The 23,644-nt window shown below is 36.3% G+C and overlaps 1 protein-coding gene across 2 annotated transcripts in view; it reads left to right on the forward strand.

The window, feature by feature from the left end:
• The first annotated feature begins 342 nt into the window (after nt 1-342).
• The window catches only part of LOC139121047 (ras GTPase-activating-like protein IQGAP1), a 91,751-nt gene continuing 68,449 nt past the window's right edge, over nt 343-23,644 (forward strand). The window contains exons 1-3 of one of the 2 annotated variants that reach the window (XM_070685639.1): nt 343-898; nt 1,251-1,356; nt 2,390-2,546. In XM_070685639.1, coding sequence (XP_070541740.1) covers nt 859-898; nt 1,251-1,356; nt 2,390-2,546 — 303 coding nt within the window. In that variant the 5' untranslated portion in view covers nt 343-858. The remainder of the gene's footprint in view (nt 899-1,250; nt 1,357-2,389; nt 2,547-23,644) is intronic. The other variant, XM_070685637.1, reaches the window with a different exon arrangement.

Raw genomic sequence — 23,644 nt, forward strand, 5'->3', positions numbered from 1 at the left:
TAGCACATTCAGAAAGTTATGTTCAGACTGAAATTATTATCTAACCGGAACATTGAGGGGGAGGGGTGGGCCGTTAAAGTATCGGCAAAGGGCAAGTGCAGTCAAAGAAATCAGTATAATATGACGAACTTGAAGGGTATCAGAAATCGACTTCTGGCGTACTTTCTATTCCTGGAGGATGGGCAGGACTAAATAAGGTGATTTACATCATAAATGAGACAGACAGGAAATGCGCAAAAAACCTCCTGACACTAAAAACAAAAGATTTAAAATATCTAATTTTAGACTAACAAGCCCAAGGACGTCAACCGCGGCAATCCCGCTTCCTGATTAGTTTACTATGGTGGCTTCACCCTTCGACAACCACAGAATCATTGCCGACAGTGAGACAATAGAGTCCACACTAGTATTCAGGTATAAACCGACATTTGCATAGCACTTAAACAATACTTATAGGCTGATTTTCAAGTTACTGTAAAGTTTCTCCAGTTTAATTTTAGTACTTCACCGACGTGGCGGCCAGTTGTGATAGCTATATACTAAGTTGTGATACTGTCGAGAAAAGTATCTTTGTGTGGGAACGGATGTTGAAACACCCGCCTTTCCCTTGCTGGCGACGTCATGAGGCATTAGTGGTCAGATCGCTGTCTTGGGATGACGTCATTACCCACAGTCCTCTTCAGTTTGAATGAAAGCGCGCAGCGCCATTGCTTCTGTGTATCGTGTGTTCCGTTGGAGGTCGCGGGGAACCGTGAGTAGGTGATTGTTTACCGAAGAGAAGTTTCACAGAATAGACAAAAGTACTGCTATAAACGCTAGATCGACCACGTAGGACCTAACCAGGTCGAAGTTATAATTATGGCAAGTAACGGGGATGTAGCTAATCCTGCGTACGACCGTAAGTATCAGAAACAACGTTTTTATCACATCTGGTGGTAGCTTTTTTGATTCATGGGTGCCCAACGTACTGTCAATGCCATGCAACTCTCTTCCTGAAATTATTATGCGTATGCGACTCAGTCATCGATAGATTTGAAAGTACGGGAAATAATAGCATCATCAGACGAAAAGTGTCTATGTTTACAAAGTTAAGATCCATATAAATGGACCGCTGTCGAGCAATCAGGATTGCTGCCACTGAATATTAAACTGAGTAAAGATTAACGACTGCTCGTCGAAATTTGACATGGCGAGGGGCTGGACATTAGACCTGCATAAACGATGATTTCACCCACGTTTTTTCCCATCAGATGAAGACGAAAATATGCCTCACCGGGCGTCGGGCATGGAAATGGATGAAAAGCGACGTGAAAACGTTGCGTACGAATATCTCTGTCATCTCGAAGAAATGAAATTGTGAGTATCAATCGTTACCCGCCCATAGCTTTATGACGGAAAATAATACTGTACAAGCTAGTGGTGAAATTAAATTAAGATTTTAATTCCAGTCGCGTGCGATCGATGTCATATTATTTGTGGCTGTAACCCAATCAATTGTAGAATTGCGACATGAATGAGACTGAAATTTTTTGCGATCAACTTTTGAATGTAATTAGTTGAGAGTTAAAGTTTAATAAGGGAGAATTCAACCTATATTGATTAACGGTAATAACAGCATCGTGAATCAAACTGGTGACTTAATAAATTGTATCCGTTATTAAATGAATTTCCAACAAAATAGATTCAGCAGTATCTAAATTTACTTATGGATTTAAAATTCAAATGTTGGTTATGCAATAATTTCTCACAATTTTAACAACTTATTATTGAAGTTATACACTTTCTATAAAGGAAACTAAAGAAAACCAGACATAAAATTATCTGATATTTTTACCACAAAACAATCTTAGATAATTAAATACATGTAAAAAAATACACAAATGATTGAAATGTAATTTTGCTGAAACTAAAGCTTATTCAGTTCAAGCTAAATCATTTGTGTCAGGTGTTTTGACCTTTGATCTTTTATGATACTGCTTGTGCCAGCCTCTTTATCAGTTTGGTTGCCAGGAATGACTGTATATTGACATGTCTCTTTTTTACACACCAATCTTGTGGTGAAATTTGCTTCCATTACATTACTTGGATTAAAGAATTCAATTCAAACTCAATTCAGAAGGGAAAGCTGGAAATAAAAATATAACAGGGCAGTCCTTTTTGCTTTTGTATACAGTAAAAAGTCAGTATGCCGCATTTTTAATTTCCATCTGATTTTGTTTTCTTTGATTTTTAATTAAAAATGAGGAATATATTATCAATCACAACAATGTAGATAATCAGAGAAGTTCCTCCCCATGTTATAAAGTCTACTTAATCCTCTTTCTCCCAAGTTGTATTTATTTCTATGGAGCATTGTCGTTTGTTCAATATGAAGATTTCCTTGTTTCAGGTGGATTGAAGCATGTATTAATGAACCACTGCCACCCTCAACAGAGCTTGAGGAAGGAATTCAGAATGGTGTGTTCCTGGCCAAACTCTCACACTTCTTTGCACCAAAAGTAGTGCCACTGAAGAAGATCTTTGATAAGGACCAAACACGATATAAGGTGAGTCACCTTCCAATCAGAAACCTGAACAGTTTCATAGCTTGGTACCCATGATTCTGAAAGCCTGAGTGCTTTACATTAATTATCTTGTAGGGTCATACCTGAACAATAGTGGGCCCATAATTGTAGCAAATTTTGTGTACAAGGGGCCTTTCATTTTAAGGGGAGAACCATTTGATTTCTTGGGGTTGGAGGATATTGGTATGACAGAACTATTTCCTGTCACTGTGTCTGCAAATTTTTTTGCTATTGCCAACCTCTTTTCCTGCAAACCATTAAAGGATCAAATTATTTTTCCCCCTTCATCTGATAACAATTGTTTTCTCCAAAAATCCTTCAACCCCCCATAAATCAAATGGTAATGCCCTAAGCAGACTCATGCATACTTCTGTGGAACATGTACCTGGTCAGCGCTCCCCATTGATGACAATGGGTTTGGGCTAAACCATTGTGGTGAAAGGGTTGACAATATGTTGCCAGTATTCTTCAGTCCAGCCTTTTGTTTTCATCAATCAGTAATGAAAAAAGTTACAGAATTGACAGCCAGCATGTGTTTGTAATTTAACCTTCCACCAAGTACATTTCCCATAAGACCTGACCTCCCTCAGAATTCAAAACAAAATAAATCTAAGTATCCTGGTGAATTGTGTGCACGGCGGTAGGACAAATTTTTGTGGTCCTTGGTCTTAAGGAATGTACTTAAAGTAGCATTTGTCACACATTAGTGGTTTTAATAATTACCATTGCATGGTGAAAGCATTGTTCAGATAGTGACATTCGAAATTAAAAGCAGTCAATGCTCATTTCTGTAAGATTGAGTTTTGTTATCATTGTAATCTGTTTTTTCAGCCAAGCTTTGTTGCTACCGCCATGTGAAATGTTAACATAAGGTACTGGATTATACATATATGTGTAAATTCCATGCACTCCATTCCTGTACTCATCTAGAAAATCAGATTATCTGATAACCTCTAAGGCATACTATGAGACTGAAGTCCAATTGTGAATGAGTAGCCTGTATTCAACACAATTTGCTATACAGCAATAAATTGACAATTGCTTTTGCTAAAGTCCAGAAAAGATAAATAAAAAACTTGTATGGGTGTACCTGGTAGTCAGAATATTTTGGTTGACATAGTAACTACATTTCAGTATCTTTATAATTACAAAACATTTAGTTGTAACAAGAAGTGTCTGTTGATTTAAAAATGCTCTTCCTTACCAGAGGAAATATGAGATTATATCCAGCACAAATTTTTTAATGATAGTTTTATATAGTGTTTATTCTTTGACAAGTTGCCTTTCATACCAAAAAGGGATCAGAATTATTCCTTATTCAACCAGGCTTGTTATTTCCTCATCATCTGCCAAGTCAGTACAAAGCAGTTATGAGCTAAACCCTGTATGCATTTTCACCTGCTTGATGCTCTATGTTATAGCGTAGCAGGTTTAGTCAATAAAAATTTAAAATGCAACATATAGGACATGTAATGCCTCACTGGTTTAAACCAACTTGACATGATCATTACATTGATAGTGACTTACAACTTGACAAGACAGTGGTGAAAAGCTAACATGATAAACAGAGCCACCAAAAATGATAAAGTACTAGCTTCATTCCTTGTAGGAACAATTGCCAACATCCTCACATCAAAACTTAGAGATTGAAGAATATTTTTAAGTGATCTCATACAAGTAACCAAAGAAAACCTAGGACTTGACTCAGAATTTAAATTAAGACCATTCAGGGCTGTCAATTATAGCCGGTCACCGGCGGCAAATCGCCGTCTGACACAGGGCTTGCCGCCGCCTGTTTTCCTATTCAAGGCCTGCAATAATGATCTTTACACACGTTATGAATTCTTGCCTGTCCAAATTCTACCGTTGGCTGCGCTGTGCTACAGAGGCGCAGCCCCTAAGGCTCGTTGGTAGCCGATTTCTGATTGGTTTCAATCGGTACTGTCAAAAAACTTACGTGTTCTGATTGGTTTTCGGACGTACACGATCGATATGGCTACGAAAGTCGACAGCCACGTTGGATTTATGGGTCCAAAAAAGACCCCGAGAGGCTTACACTAGCTCTGGATATAAAAGTAATGTCAATATTTGTAAATCATTTTATTTTCCTGAGGAATTTCAGTGATCGGGGGTTCAATCCATCAATGGTATAGCATGCAATGTAGATTTCACGCCGCGTCTGAGCAAAGTGCCATAGCATTACATGTATTTAGCGACTGGAATTTTTTATTTGTTTTCCCGTTTGAAGATCGTGAACACTCTTTACAATGAGTAAGAATCGTTTACTCAACGCAAAACAAACTTTGGTGGGATTGACACAATTTTTAGTGAGTTTTGACTACCACTGAATTTGTTTGCACCAAGCCGCCGTTCTATGAAATGTACTCTTACGGCTGTGTACTGTGGTTGTTTCGAAGGCCCGAGTATTGAAGTTTGATAAATATTTTCCGACATCCGAAATCTTTCCTCAAAAGCAAATATCGGTATTCCGATCCTTCAAAATCATTTACCAAGACCAACATTTATTAATGTTTAGGGCAATCAAAAATTTTAGCTAGGCTTGACTTTATACTTTCGCGGTATCTTGCACGTAACGTATGTGAGGCGGTAAACCATGTTTGAATATGGATATAACATGCATGTAGCGAGCTTACCCACTTGGCTGGCGTGAGTTTCGACAAAACTCTGACTACTGTGAGGGATATCAGAAGAGATACTATGATAGTCACCAGGAGAAAATATTTGATCGTTAACTTTCACGCGCAAGGATTTACTACCTAAATAAATCAACATATTCTCATCTTGTCGATTGAGAGGCCGACGAACAACGAAGCCACGCAATTTCATTAGCGGATGTAAACTTTAGTATTGTAATTGTTTGTATGACGTAGCGTCTACTCAAATTGTCTCTGGTAATGGTCTCGTATTTACCCCATAACATTTGTAAATTTTCACACTGGAAATTCATAGCCGGTAACTCTGAGGAGAGGTCTTGAAACAGACAAAATAAAATTACAGTATCAACCAGACGTAGATCGGAATTTTTTGTCGTTACGTTATGACATCATTTTTGCAGTGGGGACAAGATTTTTTTAAATTCTAATACGATTAGCTGTTTTTGAATGGGAACAAATTACAATTATTGAATTACTTTCTGCAGATGTTGTTTCTTAAGAAATAGTTTTTGCAGATGTAGTTTCTGAAGCTACTGTTTCATCAGCCTGAGAATCACACAATATTGAGGTATTGTCAGCTGGTACTGCCATACAAGCCTTGGGCTTAGATGAGTACTCCAGTGATTCTGATTATGGTTCAGATTATGATCTTTATTAAGCATGGCAGGTTGTAATTCAACAGAATTTGTATGCAAATAATAATAACCTGGTGTATCAATAAACATATAAACTCTGTAATACTTCTGTTTGTCTTTCATAATTTTATTTCACAAGATTCAATTTCGTGTTGCTTTTTATACTTCAGTTATAATAAACTTGACAGTAAATTGCCCTCAAAAGTGCCACCACAGGTCACCACCAATTGAAGATGAATAATTAGAAAAGCTTCAGCTTCAGGAGGGGGGACACCCCCCTCCTGGCCTCCCCCCGCATGCGCTTGCGCGCACGCCTTGCTCCGCTTCGCTCCGGACAAGGCTGTACCCTCCTGTTCTTTCACTTGTACCCTTCTATTCAGAAAAACATTGACAGCCCTGCCATTACTTGATAAGAAAGTATAGATGTAGTATTGCAGATAGACTGTATGGTGAAAGCTGAGGTCTCAAGGTAGCTGTGTTAGGTTATGCTTATTTTATTTGCTGTGATAGTAAGGTATGGATATTGATGGCAATTGAATGGTACTAATAAATCAGTAAATGTGACTATATATAAAAATCACAAAACTCCAAAGATCATTATGTTAATGTTGAAGTACTTCCCCATGATTACATGCAAGTCATACAAAATGCTAAAGTGAGTCAACTTAATTTTTGAACATTTTATTTCTAATGTGTCATGCATTTTGTACTGTCAATCAATAGAAAAAAGGGAATTGAAAGTATTTTTTGTCAAATTTTGATAGAAATTTTCGAAACTATCATATGGAAACAAATTCAAACCTCACATAAATAAATCATGTTGAATTTTATTCAAGAATAAAATCACAGAGTTTAATAGTTGGCAGGAATGGTAGTATACCTACTAAGGGAAGGAGCATGTTTAGTCAGGCAGAAAAAGTAAGGGAGAAGACAATGTTTTCATAGTGTTGGCCGTGTACCACCTGTATGTGAAATTGAATAGGGTAGTTTGGTATGCCGTAACAAAGCAGTGCATTCATACACCACAGCAGAGGGGTTTACGAACAAGATTTTCCCTCTACAGAAAAGAAAAATTTCCTAAATTTAGAATTAATTTGCACTGACTAGTGTGATTTTGCTGTGTAGTTTAGGTCCACACTGGTTTAATTCCCATAAATCATTTGTGAATGCCAAAGAGTTGATGACTATCACTCCAAGGATAACATCTACATATACAGTTTTTGTTCTGATTGTGTTTTACAGATAAAAAAAATTGCCCCACTTCATTAGAGGTAGTATTGTGTTCACAGCAATCATTAATCAAAGAATTGCACAATTGCAGAATAAATCCAGAAACGGTATAGATTTCAAAAGTAAAAGTGACCTCATTGAGTGTAATAGGAAATTCTAATCACAAGACATTGACAAGGCCAGACTTTAAACTTGATATTGGTCTGTGTAATATCCTGTTTGGTTTTCATGAATTGAGTGTCAGCTGTGTGTGTGTGTTTTAGAAAAAACATCACCCTGCTCATGTTTTTGGAAAAAAGGAAAAAAAATGAGCATATACAAGAGAGCCTCTTTGGTTTCATTAGAGTAGCAACTGCATAATATATAGGGAATGAATTCCTCACTTGTGAGTGAATGTCTAGCCTATTGTCATCTCAGACCCTTCAGTGGAGACACAGACTGCTGTAATGTAGACAGAAATCATTCAGAATAGAAATCCCTGTTGAATGTAAAAAATGGCTGTCAGTGTCAAATAATGAAAATGTTAGAATGTTACAGAATGCAGCAGAGATTACAATGATATGTTCGTATGAATAATATAAGACAGGAATTTTTATCATCATTGTCACGGTAATGAATATTAATATTTCCTTCTTGCACGAGGTTACCACATAATACGTGGCTACACAACAGTCTAAGGTTAAAAAATATTATTACACAGAAAGAAGGAGTCTGCTGGTAAATTGTTCAGTTAATTCAGATACGAAATTCAAGTATTCAAAGAGTCTGTCTCAGCCTTGGGGCATACATTCATCATTGATGCTGACAAATGTACATCTTTAATACCCAATGCAATGGTAAAGCTAATAACCTCACAATGGTGTAGGGCATTTCAACACTAACCAATAAACATTGACTTGTCGCACTGAAAAACATTCCTAGAAGCTGTATATAGAAACTAGCAGAGGAATTCACACCTTTAGTAATAAGCATAAGTTTGCTCATGCTAACTTTACAATTTGAAAAATTAGTCTAGGGGTAGTCGCCTAACCTGCATCTATAGGAGGTTAGAAAACATATCTAAAGTTTACTAATAGTTTCACAGAAAACAGGACATAGAGAAAGAGAGTGAAAATCCTGCTATCAACAGTGCTTTTAAAATAATTCAATCTGTCATTAGCATAGTAGAATGTTCATAACATATTGTGACAGGCAGATGAGTATTGCATGATAAGTATACAATAAGTAAATAAATACAAGGAAACAAAGTGATTTCTGTCAAACACAAATCATCGTCTGAAATATTCTGATATGACGGCTGTCTTTACATCTTTACAGATCTGTATAGCACACTGACACTTACACACACCGGAACACAAAGTGACACACACGCGTTGACACACATATGTATATAGTAATACTAGTAATTTCAAGTACAAAGTAATATCTGTTACTTAAGTTTCATGCATCCTACAATCATTAGACAAAACTCTCTCTCTCTCTCTCTCTCTCTCTCTCTCTCTCTCTCTCTCTAAATATATATATATATATATATGTATATATATATATATATATTTATATATATATTTATATATATATATATATATTATATATATATATATATATATATGTATATGTACACAATGTGCCCTCCCGGTTATCACCATAATGGCTTTATGGCAACCTCTGAACTTGGGCACAGAGAGTACGGTTATATATATATATATATATATATATATATATATATATATATATATATATATATATATATTTATATATATAAGCATACTGAGATATCAGCTATAGAAATTACAGTGCTTGATGCTAAAAGCAGAGCGTCATATAATAATTCAAATTACTTCAAGTACAAAGTCATAATGTCTGCTACTTGAGTTTCATGCAATCTGCAATCTGTCTGACAGATAGACATATTATTACTTTGGACTTGAAATAACATATATATTATGTTTGTCCTCCAATTTAATTCCATAAATTTATGCACACAATTATTTTGCATATAACAATCTGTTCATTAAAATTTTGAGACGGAAACTAAAATGTGCCAGGGATGTAGACAATTTTCGTTACAGGTGGCAAAAATAAAAGTACAGGTGGTTACAAGTAGTGTATGTGCACATAAAGTTTGTGCAAAATGTCCTGATTTTTAGCTCCCATAGCCATATGTATATATGGCAATGGAAGCTATTCTTATAGGCTAGGGAAATGTCTGTATGTATGTATGTCTGTATGTCTTTGTGTCTGTATGTCTGTATGTCTGTATGTCTGTATGTCTGTATGTCTGTCCGTCAACATCAAAAACTCCAAAACCGCTGTACATTTCATCTTGATATTTGGTGTGTACATGGATGATGGGCTGTAGATGAGATTTTGTTCAAATGAAGTTGTCATTGCCAAAAATATGCAAATTAAGTGAAAAAATGTAAAAACAGTCAAAATTGAAAAAACTCAATAACCACTGAGCAGATTACATGAAAAATTAGCATGTAAGTACTTTGGGCTGACATGAAATGATTGTGCACATCTTGGGTCAGTATCTTGGACTTGCTATTTTTCATGAATTTTTTGTAATTTTCTCCCATTTTGGTCAAAAATCTTCTTCTCTGAAACCACAAGTCCGATTGATTTGAAACTTGGTATGGAAGTGCTTAGGAATGACCTTTCCAAAATTTGGGCAAATCGTGGTGAAATTTGCATATTTTTAGTTTACACGTCCATAGACTCCCATGTATAAGGCAGATCTCCATAGACTCCCATGTATAAGGCCACAAAAAATAAAAATTTAGTTTCTCATCATATTCATATTGCAAAAAGGATGCAGTGACACAATTTTTAGTCCGCACGGATGAAGTCCAGTGGGCTTATAGATTGGGTCATGTCCGTCTGTTCGTCCATCCGTTCACGCAGATATCTCGGATATTTGGACAAAATGTCATGTGACCTTGGTGACCTTTGATCTCAAATATACATATTTGTCCATAACTCAGTAACCACAAGTGCTACCACCCTTCATATATGGTATATGGGACACCTTATGACACCACATATTGTACCTCATTAATTATGTGCATATCTAATTTTGAGCGAGCCAATAGAGCTAGAGGTCTGATTTTTGGTATATAGGGATAACTTAGCAATACAATTTTTTTGACAAAATGTCACGTGATCTTGATGGTTGTATCACAGTATTCGATATATCTAATTCTGTATTTTTCCATTTTATATTCTGAATAAATACATTAAACATATTTCACTGTCTCCAGTACATTACATTTAAGTATTTTCACTTCATGCACTTTATCCCTTTCACACATGTTCAAATATCTGACCGGAGAACAAACACTAAATAGTCCAGGATGGGAGCTACAGTGTCATTGACGCTATTTTTAATAAAACTAAATTTTCACAGTCGGCAAATTTTAGCTGACAGCTGGTTGTTTTCTACATCCCTGAGTGCAATGTTCCATGATTAACAATGGCATGATAGGTGTGATTCCAAATCTAGGGGTAGTCATTGTGGCTTGTATTTGATGTGTATGTATAAATTAAGAAATACACATGATATACATGGAAGTCCAATAGCAATGTAAAGCTGCTATAACATTTAGTTTATTGATGTAGACAGCAAGCTCAGTTTGTCTACCCAGAATTCATCAGAGAAAACATAACTGCAAATGTTGTGCATGCAGTGTCATAGATAAGTTGACCTTGCATTACTCACACAACTATAAAGACCATCATTGTTTTTCCCTGTGGGAAGAAAATCACCTGATGAATTAACTTGGATTTATTTTGAGAGATGCAGTGTACAATGCAATCTAGTGTCTCATGGTCTAATAGTAATAGTAGAATCAATCATGGGTGTATCACGGAAATGTTGTGATTTATTGTCTTTGTTTAATAATAGATGGCAAATAGGTTGATAACACCAGTTCCTTATTTTAGAAAGTGTGATTTGTACAGATATTTCTTTCAGCCCTGACAGACTTCCATGCTATTGTTTTAATTCTCACTACATATTTGACAAAAGTAATCGGCATGAAGTGCTTTAAGTAACTTCAGTGTTTCCGTTAACGCAAAATCCTGCGTATTTTACGCAAAATTGTTCGGAAATACGCAAAAAAAATCATGACTGCGTAAACAAATACGCACTGAGAAATGCCGCCCAATGACACGACGTACTTGGCCCGCACTACATTGCCTGAACATGGTTCAATGCAGGACAAAAATAGAACATATGCACCTGCTTGCAAGTGACATTTATCATGATATTGCAACATTTTAGACTTTAGCAGACCGCAGCACTTTATGCAACATTGTATTTCATCATCACAAAACGTCATGTCAATCAGTTCTGTACAGACAATGGCACTACAGATGCAAAAAATTCGAGAATCGATCGAGTCTACGTTGTTGGTAACACAATACAGTTAATGGTCATTACTTCGCATGTTATTTGGAAAGTGTTTACGGGTGACCATTTAGACTCTGTCGGGTTGCATTCTTGAGAGGTCCCGCTGGACTTTGAACAGTATCTACTTTTTGTTGGCCCTTTGAAAACACTTATTTCGTAGCCAGAAGGTATTTTCTTTGAACATGAACTCATTGGGCTGCTCAACGATCATATACGGGACATACATAGCGGCATTGCAAACGTTCAACTACACCTTGAAGCCCCCCAGGTTGTTGCTTTTTGTTAATAGAGCATGCGCATTACAGGAAACCCCCAAGTTCTACAGAAAAGACTGCCCAGCTCACTTCAGATACTGATTCCTACCGTACGCATTTTGAATACATTTTACGCAAATAAAAACTCAGTTGCGTAAAATCGTACGCAAGTTTTGAAATTGTAACGGAAACGCTGGTAACTTCAGGATTCTGAAAAAGGCAATATTCCTAGTTTAGGACAATCTGAACATATTCTGAGTAAGCAGTCAAGTGAAAGACACAATCAATCAAGAAACAGAATATTATCAAAATATTTGTAAACTATACCTGTGCAATGCATGTGGCTTCAAGTCCAAGGCTGGATGTTATGTATGTAATACATGCACAGCATCCATGGCCAGAAGTTGGGATTTTTTCATTTTAGACATTTTTACATTTTAGTAGTGCATGTTTGACATGTTAGGTCGGAACTAACAGCCGAACTAACGTGACCAAAAAAGCCAAACTTGCAAACCTATCGTGTATCGTGCAGACCCAACATATCCGCACCTATCGTTTCTAAAATGTCTAACGTGTATGCCAGGATGACTAACGTGCCTAAAATGCCAAACGTGCAAACCTATCGTGTATCGTGCAGACCTAACGTTAAAGAACCTATGTCTAACATGTATTGCATTTTAGGGCGTACAAATAAGTCCTATTCTATCATGCCAATCGTGCAAACCTATCGTGTATCGTGCACGCAAAACATGGATGCACCTATCGTGTCTAAAGTGTCTTAAGTGTATATCATGACTGCACGATTGACATATGGTACCATTCGACTTATCTGGACATACACGTTAGACATTTTAGACACGTTAGGTCCGTACACGTTGGGTCAGCACGTTACACGATAAATTTGCACGATTGGCATGATAGATTTTGACTCTTGGACAACCTAAAATGACATACACGTAAGACATTTTAGACACGTTAGCTCCGTAAATCTTAGATCGGCACAATAGCTTTGCATGATTGCCATGATAGATTTTGACTCGTTGACAACCTAAAATGACATACACGTTAGACATTAGACACGTTAGCTCCGTGAATCTTATGTCGGCACGTTATACGATATTTCTCAAGACTCACGTGATGGCCTACAAACACGGTAAGGTCTACCTCTATCATGCCAATCGTGCAAACCTATCTTGTATCGTGCAGACCTAACGTATACGCACCTAATGTGTCTAAAATGTCTAACGTGCATGTCATTTAGGTTCTCCACATGAGTCAAAATCTATCATGCCAATCATGCAAACCTATCGTGTATCGTGCAAACCTAACGTGTACGGACCTAACGTGTCTAAAATGTCTAACGTGTATGTCATTTTAGACATGACTCCAATTTCTATCATGCCAATCATGCAAACCTATCGTGTATCGTGCAGACCTTACGTGTACGGACCTAACGTGTCTAAAATGTCTAACGTGCATGTCATTTTAGGTTCTAAACATGGGTCAAAATCTATCATGCCAATCGTGCAAACCTATCGTGTATCGTGCAAACCTAACGTGTACGCACCTAACGTGTCTAAAATGTCTAACGTGCATGTCATTTTAGGTTCTCCACATGAGTCAAAATCTATCATGCCAATCGTGCAAACCTATCGTGTATCGTGCAGACCTTACGTGTACGGACCTAACGTGTCTAAAATGTCTAACGTGCATGTCATTTTAGGTTCTAAACATGGGTCAAAATCTATCATGCCAATCGTGCAAACCTATCGTGTATCGTGCAAACCTAACGTGTACGGACCTAACGTGTCTAAAATGTCTAACGTGCATGTCATTTTAGGTTCTCCACATGAGTCAAAATTTATCATGCCAATCGTGCAAACCTATCGTGTATCGTGCAAACCTAACGTGTACGGACCTAACGTGTCTAAAATGTCTAACGTGTATGTCATTTTAGGTTCTCCACATGACTCCAATTTCTATCATGCCAATCATGCAAAACTATCGTGTATCGTGCAAACCTAACGTGTACGGACCTAACGTGTCTAAAATTAGGTTTTCAACATCGGTCAAAATCTACCATGCCAATCATGCTGACCTATCGTGTATCGTGCAAACCTAACATGTACGGACCTAACGTGTCTAAAATGTCTAACGTGCAGACTTTTACAGTGTTTAGTCATGCACGTTTGCCTTACACGTTTGGGTTCTATAAGTACAATGGCATACAACTCCCCATAGCACGATAGCTTCAACAATGTGAAACGTGCATTTTTACCAACTACTGGCCATAGCTCATGCACAGACAGTCTCATGAAACTTATTTGCAAAATTATTTTCATTTGGTGATAAGCAGTATTTATGTAGTACAGTACATCACTGCTGTTGAAATAATGTCGAATCTTGAATAAAAACAGTGCTCCAGACTGATACTGCTTGAAGGAAAAGGTTTTTCCTTCTGTAAATTTCATGTATTGTACTCTGTGTGTTGTTTCTTCATTCATGGGTGAAACATTACCTTAGGACTTGTACAACGGCAGACGAATATTAATCACAGTGTGTGACAGACAATCTGACCTGAGAAAATAACCTTTTCTTCCACAGTTTTATATTTCTCACTGTACCCAGCTTAATGAAGGAATGATTTTATAAAACAATAGTCAGATATTAGAGATCTGATAGGATCATCATAACTGTATTCAAGAAAAAATTTGTACTTGAATATGACGGTTCTCAGTCAGGTAATCAGAAATCCTCCCACAGGAGTATTTATCCTAAAACATCAGTAAGTTCCAATAGTGATTTGTAAAAGAAACTGAAAGTTTGAAGTGCTTTCAGTCATTCCTAAACAAACTCTGCTATTGTAATCAAATAAGAAATATAGCATTTTCAGTGCTGTTGTATTTCAGTCTGTAATGATTTCTCTTCAGTCTATGGAAACAGTAATTAGATAACTGTTTATTTTATTCTGTGATATGATTAAATACAAATCAGTTTCAGGATCAATGCAAACACTTCATAAAAATTTGCACTCCCATAATACACTGACTAGCTGACTTGTGAGTGTTGTAAGTCCCTGAGAGTCCCGTCAACTGCAAAGTTAGTAGCCATTGTGTTTCAGTCATTATTCAAGTGTTTTCTTCAAGCATTCATACAGTGTACAATCTAACATGCCAGAAGTATTTCCGCCTGGTACGTGTGAAAAGCTGTGTTACATGCTACACACTAAACAATAGTGTCTTGTTTTCAGCCATGGTGTGTCTCAAGTATGTGTTGTTTAGAATTACTCGGTATTTCAGTTAAACTCACTTAATTTGGCTCAATGTTTTATTGGCCGTTTACTTTTTTTGAATTTTTTTCACCAACGTCTGTGAATTATTTCAAAATTCTAAGTAAGAGATCCAAGAAATTAAAAATATGATTAGAATTTGAGAAATATTGAACTCAAAAGGTAAAAGAACGTCTATTAATGAGTAATTTTGAGCAAAAATCAGTAAAATGGTCCTTTGAAGAGAAGGGTGCTTTGGATTGTGCCACATGTTGGATCAAGAACTTTGCTGTTACAAATAGTTTGTTACTACATTTGCACAAGCTCAACGGATGAAAAAAATTGGAATTCTCATTAAATTTAGAGCAAGTTAAAAATACCTAGCTACAGTTGGAAACATGGGTAAAATGAATGAAAAGCTACAGTAACATTTTGGCCGTCTTCTCATATGAATTTTGTACACTGTCATTTCTCACACGACAGTGCAACTTTAGAAACTGGTTACTTTCTCAATAGACATCCTGTCAGATTTCTTTTATACACAAATAACATCGTAAATTGCAGAATGTATTGCAGTATATGACATGTTGTGTGTATAGTTGCAGAGTTTATTAGTACACCAGACCTACATGTATGGTGTACAGTCGTAGAGTGTATTGCAGTATGACACACCTACATGTATGGTGTACAGTCGTAGAGTGTATTGCAGTATGACACACCTACATGTATGGTGTACAGTCGTAGTGTGTATTGCAGTATGACACACCTACATGTATGGTGTACAGTCGTAGTGTGTATTGCAGTATGACACACCTACATGTATGGTGTACAGTCGTAGTGTGTATTGCAGTATGACACACCTACATGTATGGTGTACAGTCGTAGTGTGTATTGCAGTATGACACACCTACATGTATGGTGTACAGTCGTAGAGTGTATTGCAGTATGACACACCTACATGTATGGTGTACAGTCGTAGAGTGTATTGCAGTATGACACACCTACATGTATGGTGTACAGTCGTAGAGTGTATTGCAGTATGACACACCTACATGTATGGTGTACAGTCGTAGTGTGTATTGCAGTATGACACACCTACATGTATGGTGTACAGTCGTAGAGTGTATTGCAGTATGACACACCTACATGTATGGTGTACAGTCGTAGTGTGTATTGCAGTATGACACATCTACATGTATGGTGTACAGTCGTAGAGTGTATTGCAGTATGACACACCTACATGTATGGTGTACAGTCGTAGTGTGTATTGCAGTATGACACACCTACATGTATGGTGTACAGTCGTAGAGTGTATTGTAGTATGACACACCAGGCCTACATGTATGGTGTACAGTCTCAGTGTATTGCAGTATGGCACACTTACATACATGGTGTACAGTCAGGTGAGTTGTATAATGTATTGCATTATGAGTACTATGACACAATTATGGTGTACAGGCATTCATATTGTGGAAATAATAAACTCTTATTTATTGCACATACTCAATTTAGGACTGTAAACTACTATAAATTCTTGTATTGGTGCAAAAGAAAGCATGTGCTCTGGCTTGAGGATCCCTTGGATCTGATCCTAGCTGGTATGCAGGTTTTCAAGGAATTTAGTGAAGGTAGAATAATTGATACCTGCATTGGCTAAAATTTCACTGAAAGTCTGCATGTGTGTAGTTCCCTGGTATTTCATTTATGTATGTTAATGAACCATGGGAGGTCACAGAGACTGATAGAGTTTCATTATGAAATTTACATTTACCTTTGACATTGGCTTTGGACAATAGAATTTGTCAGTTTAATAGTGGAGCCAGATTGGAAAAAGCAGCTGGTACCAGCATATCTTGCACTAATGGAGTAGTTGTTACATCATCAAGGTTTGGGTCAGAAATGCTGATCTCTTTTCCCAAGGGCATTTCTCATATACATACTTTGCTAATTGTTTTAGTACAGGAAGCTTGTGGGAGGTTAAACAATGGTACAAAGTCGTTCAAGCTGAGGCACATGCTTTCTTTTTGAACACAAAAAAGTCTGGTGAAAGTACATTCACTTATTATTTCCAGCATACAAAATGTCTAACATGAATATTTAAAACCATGTTTTTAACAGGGTCCCTATGCTCTTAGAAAGTACTTGAATATATTCAAGCCTCCTGGAATAAATGCCCTTGAAAATGAAATTGAGTCCTGGAAAGTCTTTGAAACTTTATAATCTGGCAACAATTTTTGAAACTCAGAAATAATTGGTCATGATATTGTGAGAAATGATATGTAAAATGATATTGCTATTTTGTAAAAATTAAACCTGGAAAATGGTATTTTGGATCTCAAAAAGTCCTTGAAAATTGCTGAAGAAAATTCTTGAATTTGAAGTGACTGTGTGGACCGTGCGGTAAGCAGTGGAAAGATGTGTCATACGGTTCATGAACATGATTCAACCAATGAATGAAGAGCTGATTTGGCCATATTGGTATTCTTACATCACACTGTTCACTCAGATAACAGAGATCTCAGTACGCGAGGGAAATCCCTACAGTTGCTGCATGTTGTATTGTAGCCATGACATCATACTCTACTATGATATATTACACCATTACATAGGAGATAGGGTCAAAGGTTATTGCACCTTCTGTTTATACAACCATATGTTATCGATAGGTGTGTCAGCATGTTCTGTCATTCTCTGTTTAATATGTAGATATTGAATTTTTTCCTCTCTTGATCTTTTGTGTACTTCATTTTTTATCCCCAATGTTTTTTTAGTTTATCAGATTTTTTGTGCTTTACAGAGGAACTATTAGTAAATACTTTGATAATAGGAAAACATTGTTAAGCACAGCATGTCAAAATATTTTTTGTGATCAGAAAGTACTCTGGTTTCAATACTTGTATACATATTTATTTCAATATAAAAATGTGCTGGTCTCAATTTTGTTAAATATCAGGTCTTTGAAAAATAATTGTCAAATTACATTTACTGTTGATGTATTTACATCTTTGAATTAATTAATCATAAAAAAATCTTATATCTGTTGGAACTTGTTCTGGTCTCAATAACAACTTAGAAAATAATGTATCTAAAAAATAATAGTCAGGTTTAGCATGAATGTTTATACAGCTTGGGATTAACCAATTATAACTTTTGATGATATTTATGTACTGTTTATAATTGTAACAATGATGGTTTTTCCTGCTCCATAAAGTATTTGAAATGAAAAGTAGTACGTATATGATTTCAAGAGTTGTCACCGATTGAAGGAGGGAAACTGATTATATGAATTCAAATATATTTTCATGTTGTATTTAGTATTCAGTGTTAGAAGTTATTTGAAGTCAAACATCGTGATAGGCTCAGATTTTCTTTGGAAGTAGGAGAGATTTGAATGATGAATGCAAAGAAATCATTGTGTTCCCATCACAAAGAAAATGACAATCACTTTTCACTGGCCCAGTATCACCCTACTGTTGTCCAATGGAATGAGGAAGTCAACTCCCATGACATCAACAGTCTATTTTTATGCCTGCCTTATGCAACCTCAATCAGCTATTTTTTGCTTCACAAACATCAGTACATCAAGTGTATGTAAACAACATACCACTCTTATCATAAACATTTATGTGGTGTTATTGATTTGGGGTCAAGATAAATTTGATAAATTGATAACTCTGTGAGCTGGAAAACTAAGGAGAACTAATATGTGACCAGCTGTTTGTCCAGTATGTGGTAATGGATGGCTGCAGTGAAACCCTCTGCCTTTGTTGTTGTAACAATAGATCAGTGTTTACACATTGTTTACTGAATGAGTTACTGTGCAACTTGTCCGATAAAAACTGTTACTTTTCACTTCAGTGCACATGTAGCTGCCAAAGTTGTCGGAAAATTTCTGTAAATATTCACAATATATGATATACTTTTGTGAAAATTTATCTGTGCACAAGTCCTCTCCTATACTTATAGCATTGCATCCATACCCAAGGCCATCAGAATGATGCAAAGAATTTCTTATTTGTAACATACCGGTACTACAACTGTTATTACCATAATCAGCGAAACAAAAACACCAAAGTCTATAACCTTGATGGACTTCTGGATAATTGCTCCTGTAGAGTTTTCTGGATGTAGTTTCACATAATCATTACACCCCAAGAGGTTGTCTGTCTCATTATCCAATAGGCCTACTCCGGAATAAAATATTACATCGATAATTCTAATTCCAGCAGCATTCTTTTGAAAATGAGTCATTCAAAGTCTTGTTACAGTGGTACAAACAAACAAATACATACAATGTATATAACATGTGCATAAGAGTACTCATATTTCTGTTTTGGTTTTTTAGCTCCCATAGCCATATGTATATATGGCAATGGAAGCTATTCTTATTTATATATAGGCTAGGAAAATGTCTGTATGTATGTATGTCTGTATGTCTGTATGTCTGTATGTCTGTATGTCTGTCCGTCAACATCAAAAACTCCAAAACCGCTGTACATTTCATCTTGATATTTGGTGTGTACATGGATGATGGGCTGTAGATGAGATTTTGTTCAAATGAAGTTGTCATTGCCAAAAATATGCAAATTAAGTGAAAAAATGTAAAAACAGTCAAAATTGAAAAAACTCAATAACCACTGAGCAGATTACATGAAAAATTAGCATGTAAGTACTTTGGGCTGACATGAAATGATTGTGCACATCTTGGGTCAGTATCTTGGACTTGCTATTTTTCATGAATTTTTTTGTAATTTCTCCCATTTTGGTCAAAAAATCTCCTGCTCTGAAACCACCAGTCCGATTGATTTGAAACTTGGTATGGAAGTGCATAGGAGTGACCTTTCCCAAATTTGGGCAAATCGTGGTGAAATTTGCATATTTTTAGTTTACACGTCCATAGACTCCCATGTATAAGGCAGATCTCCATAGACTCCCATGTATAAGGCCACAAAAAATAAAAATTTAGCTTCTCATCGTATTCATTGCAAAAAGGATGCAGTGACACAATTTTTAGTCCCCACGGATGAAGTCCAGTGAGCTTATAGATTGGGTCATGTCCATCTGTTCGTCCATCCGTGAGTCCATCCGTTCACGCAGACATCGCGGATATTTTGACAAAATGTCATGTGACCTTGATGACCTTTGATCTCAAATATACATATTTGTCCATAACTCAGTAACCACAAGGGCTACCACCCTTCATATATGGTATGATGGGACAGCTTATGACGCCACATATTGTACCTCATTAATTATGCACATATCTAATTTTGAGCGTGCCAATAGAGCTAGAGGTCTGATTTTTGGTATATAGGGATAACTTAGCAAAACAATTTTTTTGACAAAATGTCACGTGACCTCGGTGACCTTTGACCTCAAATATACATATTTGTCCATAACTCAGTAACCACAAGTGCTACAGCCTTCATGTATGGTATGATGGGACACCTTATGACGCCACATATTGTACCTCATTAATTATGCACATATCTAATTTTGAGCGAGCCACTAGAGCTAGAGGTCTGATTTTTGGTATATAGGGATAACTAAGCAAAACAATTTTTTTGACAAAATGTCACGTGACCTCGGTGACCTTTGACATCAAATATTCATATTTGTCCATAACTCAGTACCCACAAGTGCTACAGCCTTCATGTATGGTATGATGGGACAGCTTATGACGCCACATATTGTACCTCATTACTTATGCGCATATCTAATTTTGAGCGAGCCAATAGAGCTAGAGGTCTGATTTTTGGTATATAGGGATAACTTAGCAATACAATTTTTTTGACAAAATGTCAAGTGACCTCTGTGACCTGTGACCTCAAATATACATATTTGTCCATAACTCAGTAACCACAAGTGCTACACCCTTCATGTATGGTATGATGGGACAGCTTATGACGCCACATATTGTACCTCATTAATTATGCACATATCTAATTTTGAGCGAGCCAATAGAGCTAGAGGTCTGATTTTTGGTATATAGGGATAACTTAGCAAAACAATTTTTTTGACAAAATGTCACGTGACCTCGGTGACCTTTGACCTCAAATATACATATTTTTCCGTAACTCGGTAACCACAAGTGCTACACCCTTCATGTTTGGTATGATTGGGCACCTTATGACGCCACATACTGTACCTCAATAATTATGCGCATATCTCAGTCTGAGCGAGCCAATAGAGCTGGATGTCTGATTTTTGGTATATAGGGATAACTATAGGAGAGAAATTTTTTGACAAAATGTCATGTGACCTCGATGACCTTTTACCTAAAATATATGTTTATGTCAATAAATAAGTAACCACAAGTGCTATGTCCTTTGTATTTAGTAGGATGGGAGACCTTATGACAACACATGCTTTACCTCATTAATTATGTACACATCTAATTCTGGGCAAGCGAATAGAGCTAGAGATCTGATTTTTTGGCATATAGGGATTAATTAGCAATATAATTTGTTTTTTCAAAATGTTATGTGACCTCGATGACCTTTGACCTTGATTATACATATATATGCATATCTCAGTAACCACAAGTTCTATACCCTCCAATTTTGATAGGATATTAGACCTTACGATGTCACATCTTGTTCCTCATTTATAATGCGCTTATGTATTTCTTGGCTGGCCAATACTGCTAGAGGTCTGATCTTTTTTCCGATTTAGAACCATAACTTAGACATGCCTCATGTGTTTCAAATTGGGAACAACGACATAGATCTATGTGCCCATAGATCTCAACATGTACACTCCAGTGATACTTCTTAATGACCACATTTTCCTGCCCCATCAAGACTCATACTCCTATTACAAGTGGGGACTATGTCATTGTAAATGACTTGTTGAGTTAATGGTTGTATCACAGTATTCGATATATCTATTTCTGTATTTTTCCATTTTATATTCTGAATAATTACATTAAACATATTTCACTGTCTCCAGTACATTTCATTTAAGTATTTTCACTTCATGCACTTTATCCCTTTCACACAGTCAACATGTTCAAATATCTGACCAGAGAACAAACACTAAATAGTCCAGGATGGGAGCTACAGTGTCATTGACGCTATTTTTTTGTTTTACCGTGGTCTATTCAAAGTCTGGGTTATAACCACTGTATGCTATGGTTCAAAAAAGAAAAAGTGTTCTCTGGTGTATGTACTTAGTCTTTCTTGTTTCGGAAAGTACATGTACGAGAGAGAGAGAGGCATAGCCAGGAAAGCTACATGTACTTATTGAAGCAAGCCGGGCTAAGACTGTGCAATTGAATCAAGCTATTAGTGTATGCATGAAGAATATTTAATACTTGATTGTCTAGCTGAACTTGTCAGCATTATCTAGAACTTACCAGAGTTATCTCTGCAGAATACTAACTATGTAGTACATGCTTCCAGTCAGCATTTCATGGCCTGTTGAGCTGTGCTTTACTCTGACCTGAGCAAGACATCAAGGAAGTGGGTCAAATGAAGGATTGATTTTCTCATCGATATAGACACTGGGTGAGGTACTTTATTTATGGCTGTCATCATCATATTGTGGGATTTCATTTGATTGGTGATGTCATCATCATTATACAGAAAAGAGAACTTCAGGATATCCTGTCAAGTCGGCCGGACTTCTTGACATACATGTAGTATATAAGCTTTCACTCAACCAAACACCATTACATCAAAAACAAAGGGAAAAAATTAATTGAAAGAAATATCTTTTGAGTTAAAATTCCAGCAGCAACTTTTGATGTATGTTCGATCATTTGCAAAATTAAGTTTCTAGCTCCATTCCTGAAATCAAGTCCCTATGTCTGGAGTTCAAGTTGTCAACACAGCCAGTATATCTGAATGTAACAGCCAATACTATTGTTATTTTACTAGAATTCATTTGTCTGCAATAACATTGTATATTATATCATAGATCCTTGAGATACAAATGTACTCAACAGTCTATGATTGTATATTATACACTGTGTTTGTCAGGTAAATGCTGTGTTACGTAATTTACAAGGAGACGAGTGAGAAAACGTACTGTCATATGTTTTATGGATAAACTACTAATGACACTATTATCAAAATTTACAGCTAGTTGACCTGTAAAAGTAACTTTTGTCATAAAACTGCACTTGATCACTAATAAATAATCCCCAGGCCCATTTATTACCAGTTACATTTCAAGACTCCATTTTAGTCAGGTATCAGTAAACTTTTACAAATGGAAGACTGATAGTTGTTTCACTCTTTCTGGTACACCAAATTGTTTTAATTCATCAGCTGGATGTATCACCAAGTATCCAGTGAGGGAAAGCCATTCATTTAAGTGAACAAAGAAGTACTGCATTGTGCAGTAGCACATTATATCAAAACTAGGGTATAAAATCTCAATAATTGGTAATCTGATAATTGTTCGCATCAGAATCCTGTTCGGATTTGAATATCGAATAACAGGGGCACATGTATAAGAATTATCAAGTAATTCTAACTAGAATTGAAACTATTCTGAAAAGTTGGCTGTTGAAGATTGAAAGAAATATTGGAGAATTACAAATGCCAGGAAAACGGGGCATGACTGAGGAATCTGATACATTTCCATTACTGAAAAGATTTT

This window comes from Ptychodera flava, chromosome 21, assembly GCF_041260155.1.
Source record: "Ptychodera flava strain L36383 chromosome 21, AS_Pfla_20210202, whole genome shotgun sequence".
Taxonomy (NCBI): Eukaryota; Metazoa; Hemichordata; class Enteropneusta; family Ptychoderidae; genus Ptychodera; species Ptychodera flava.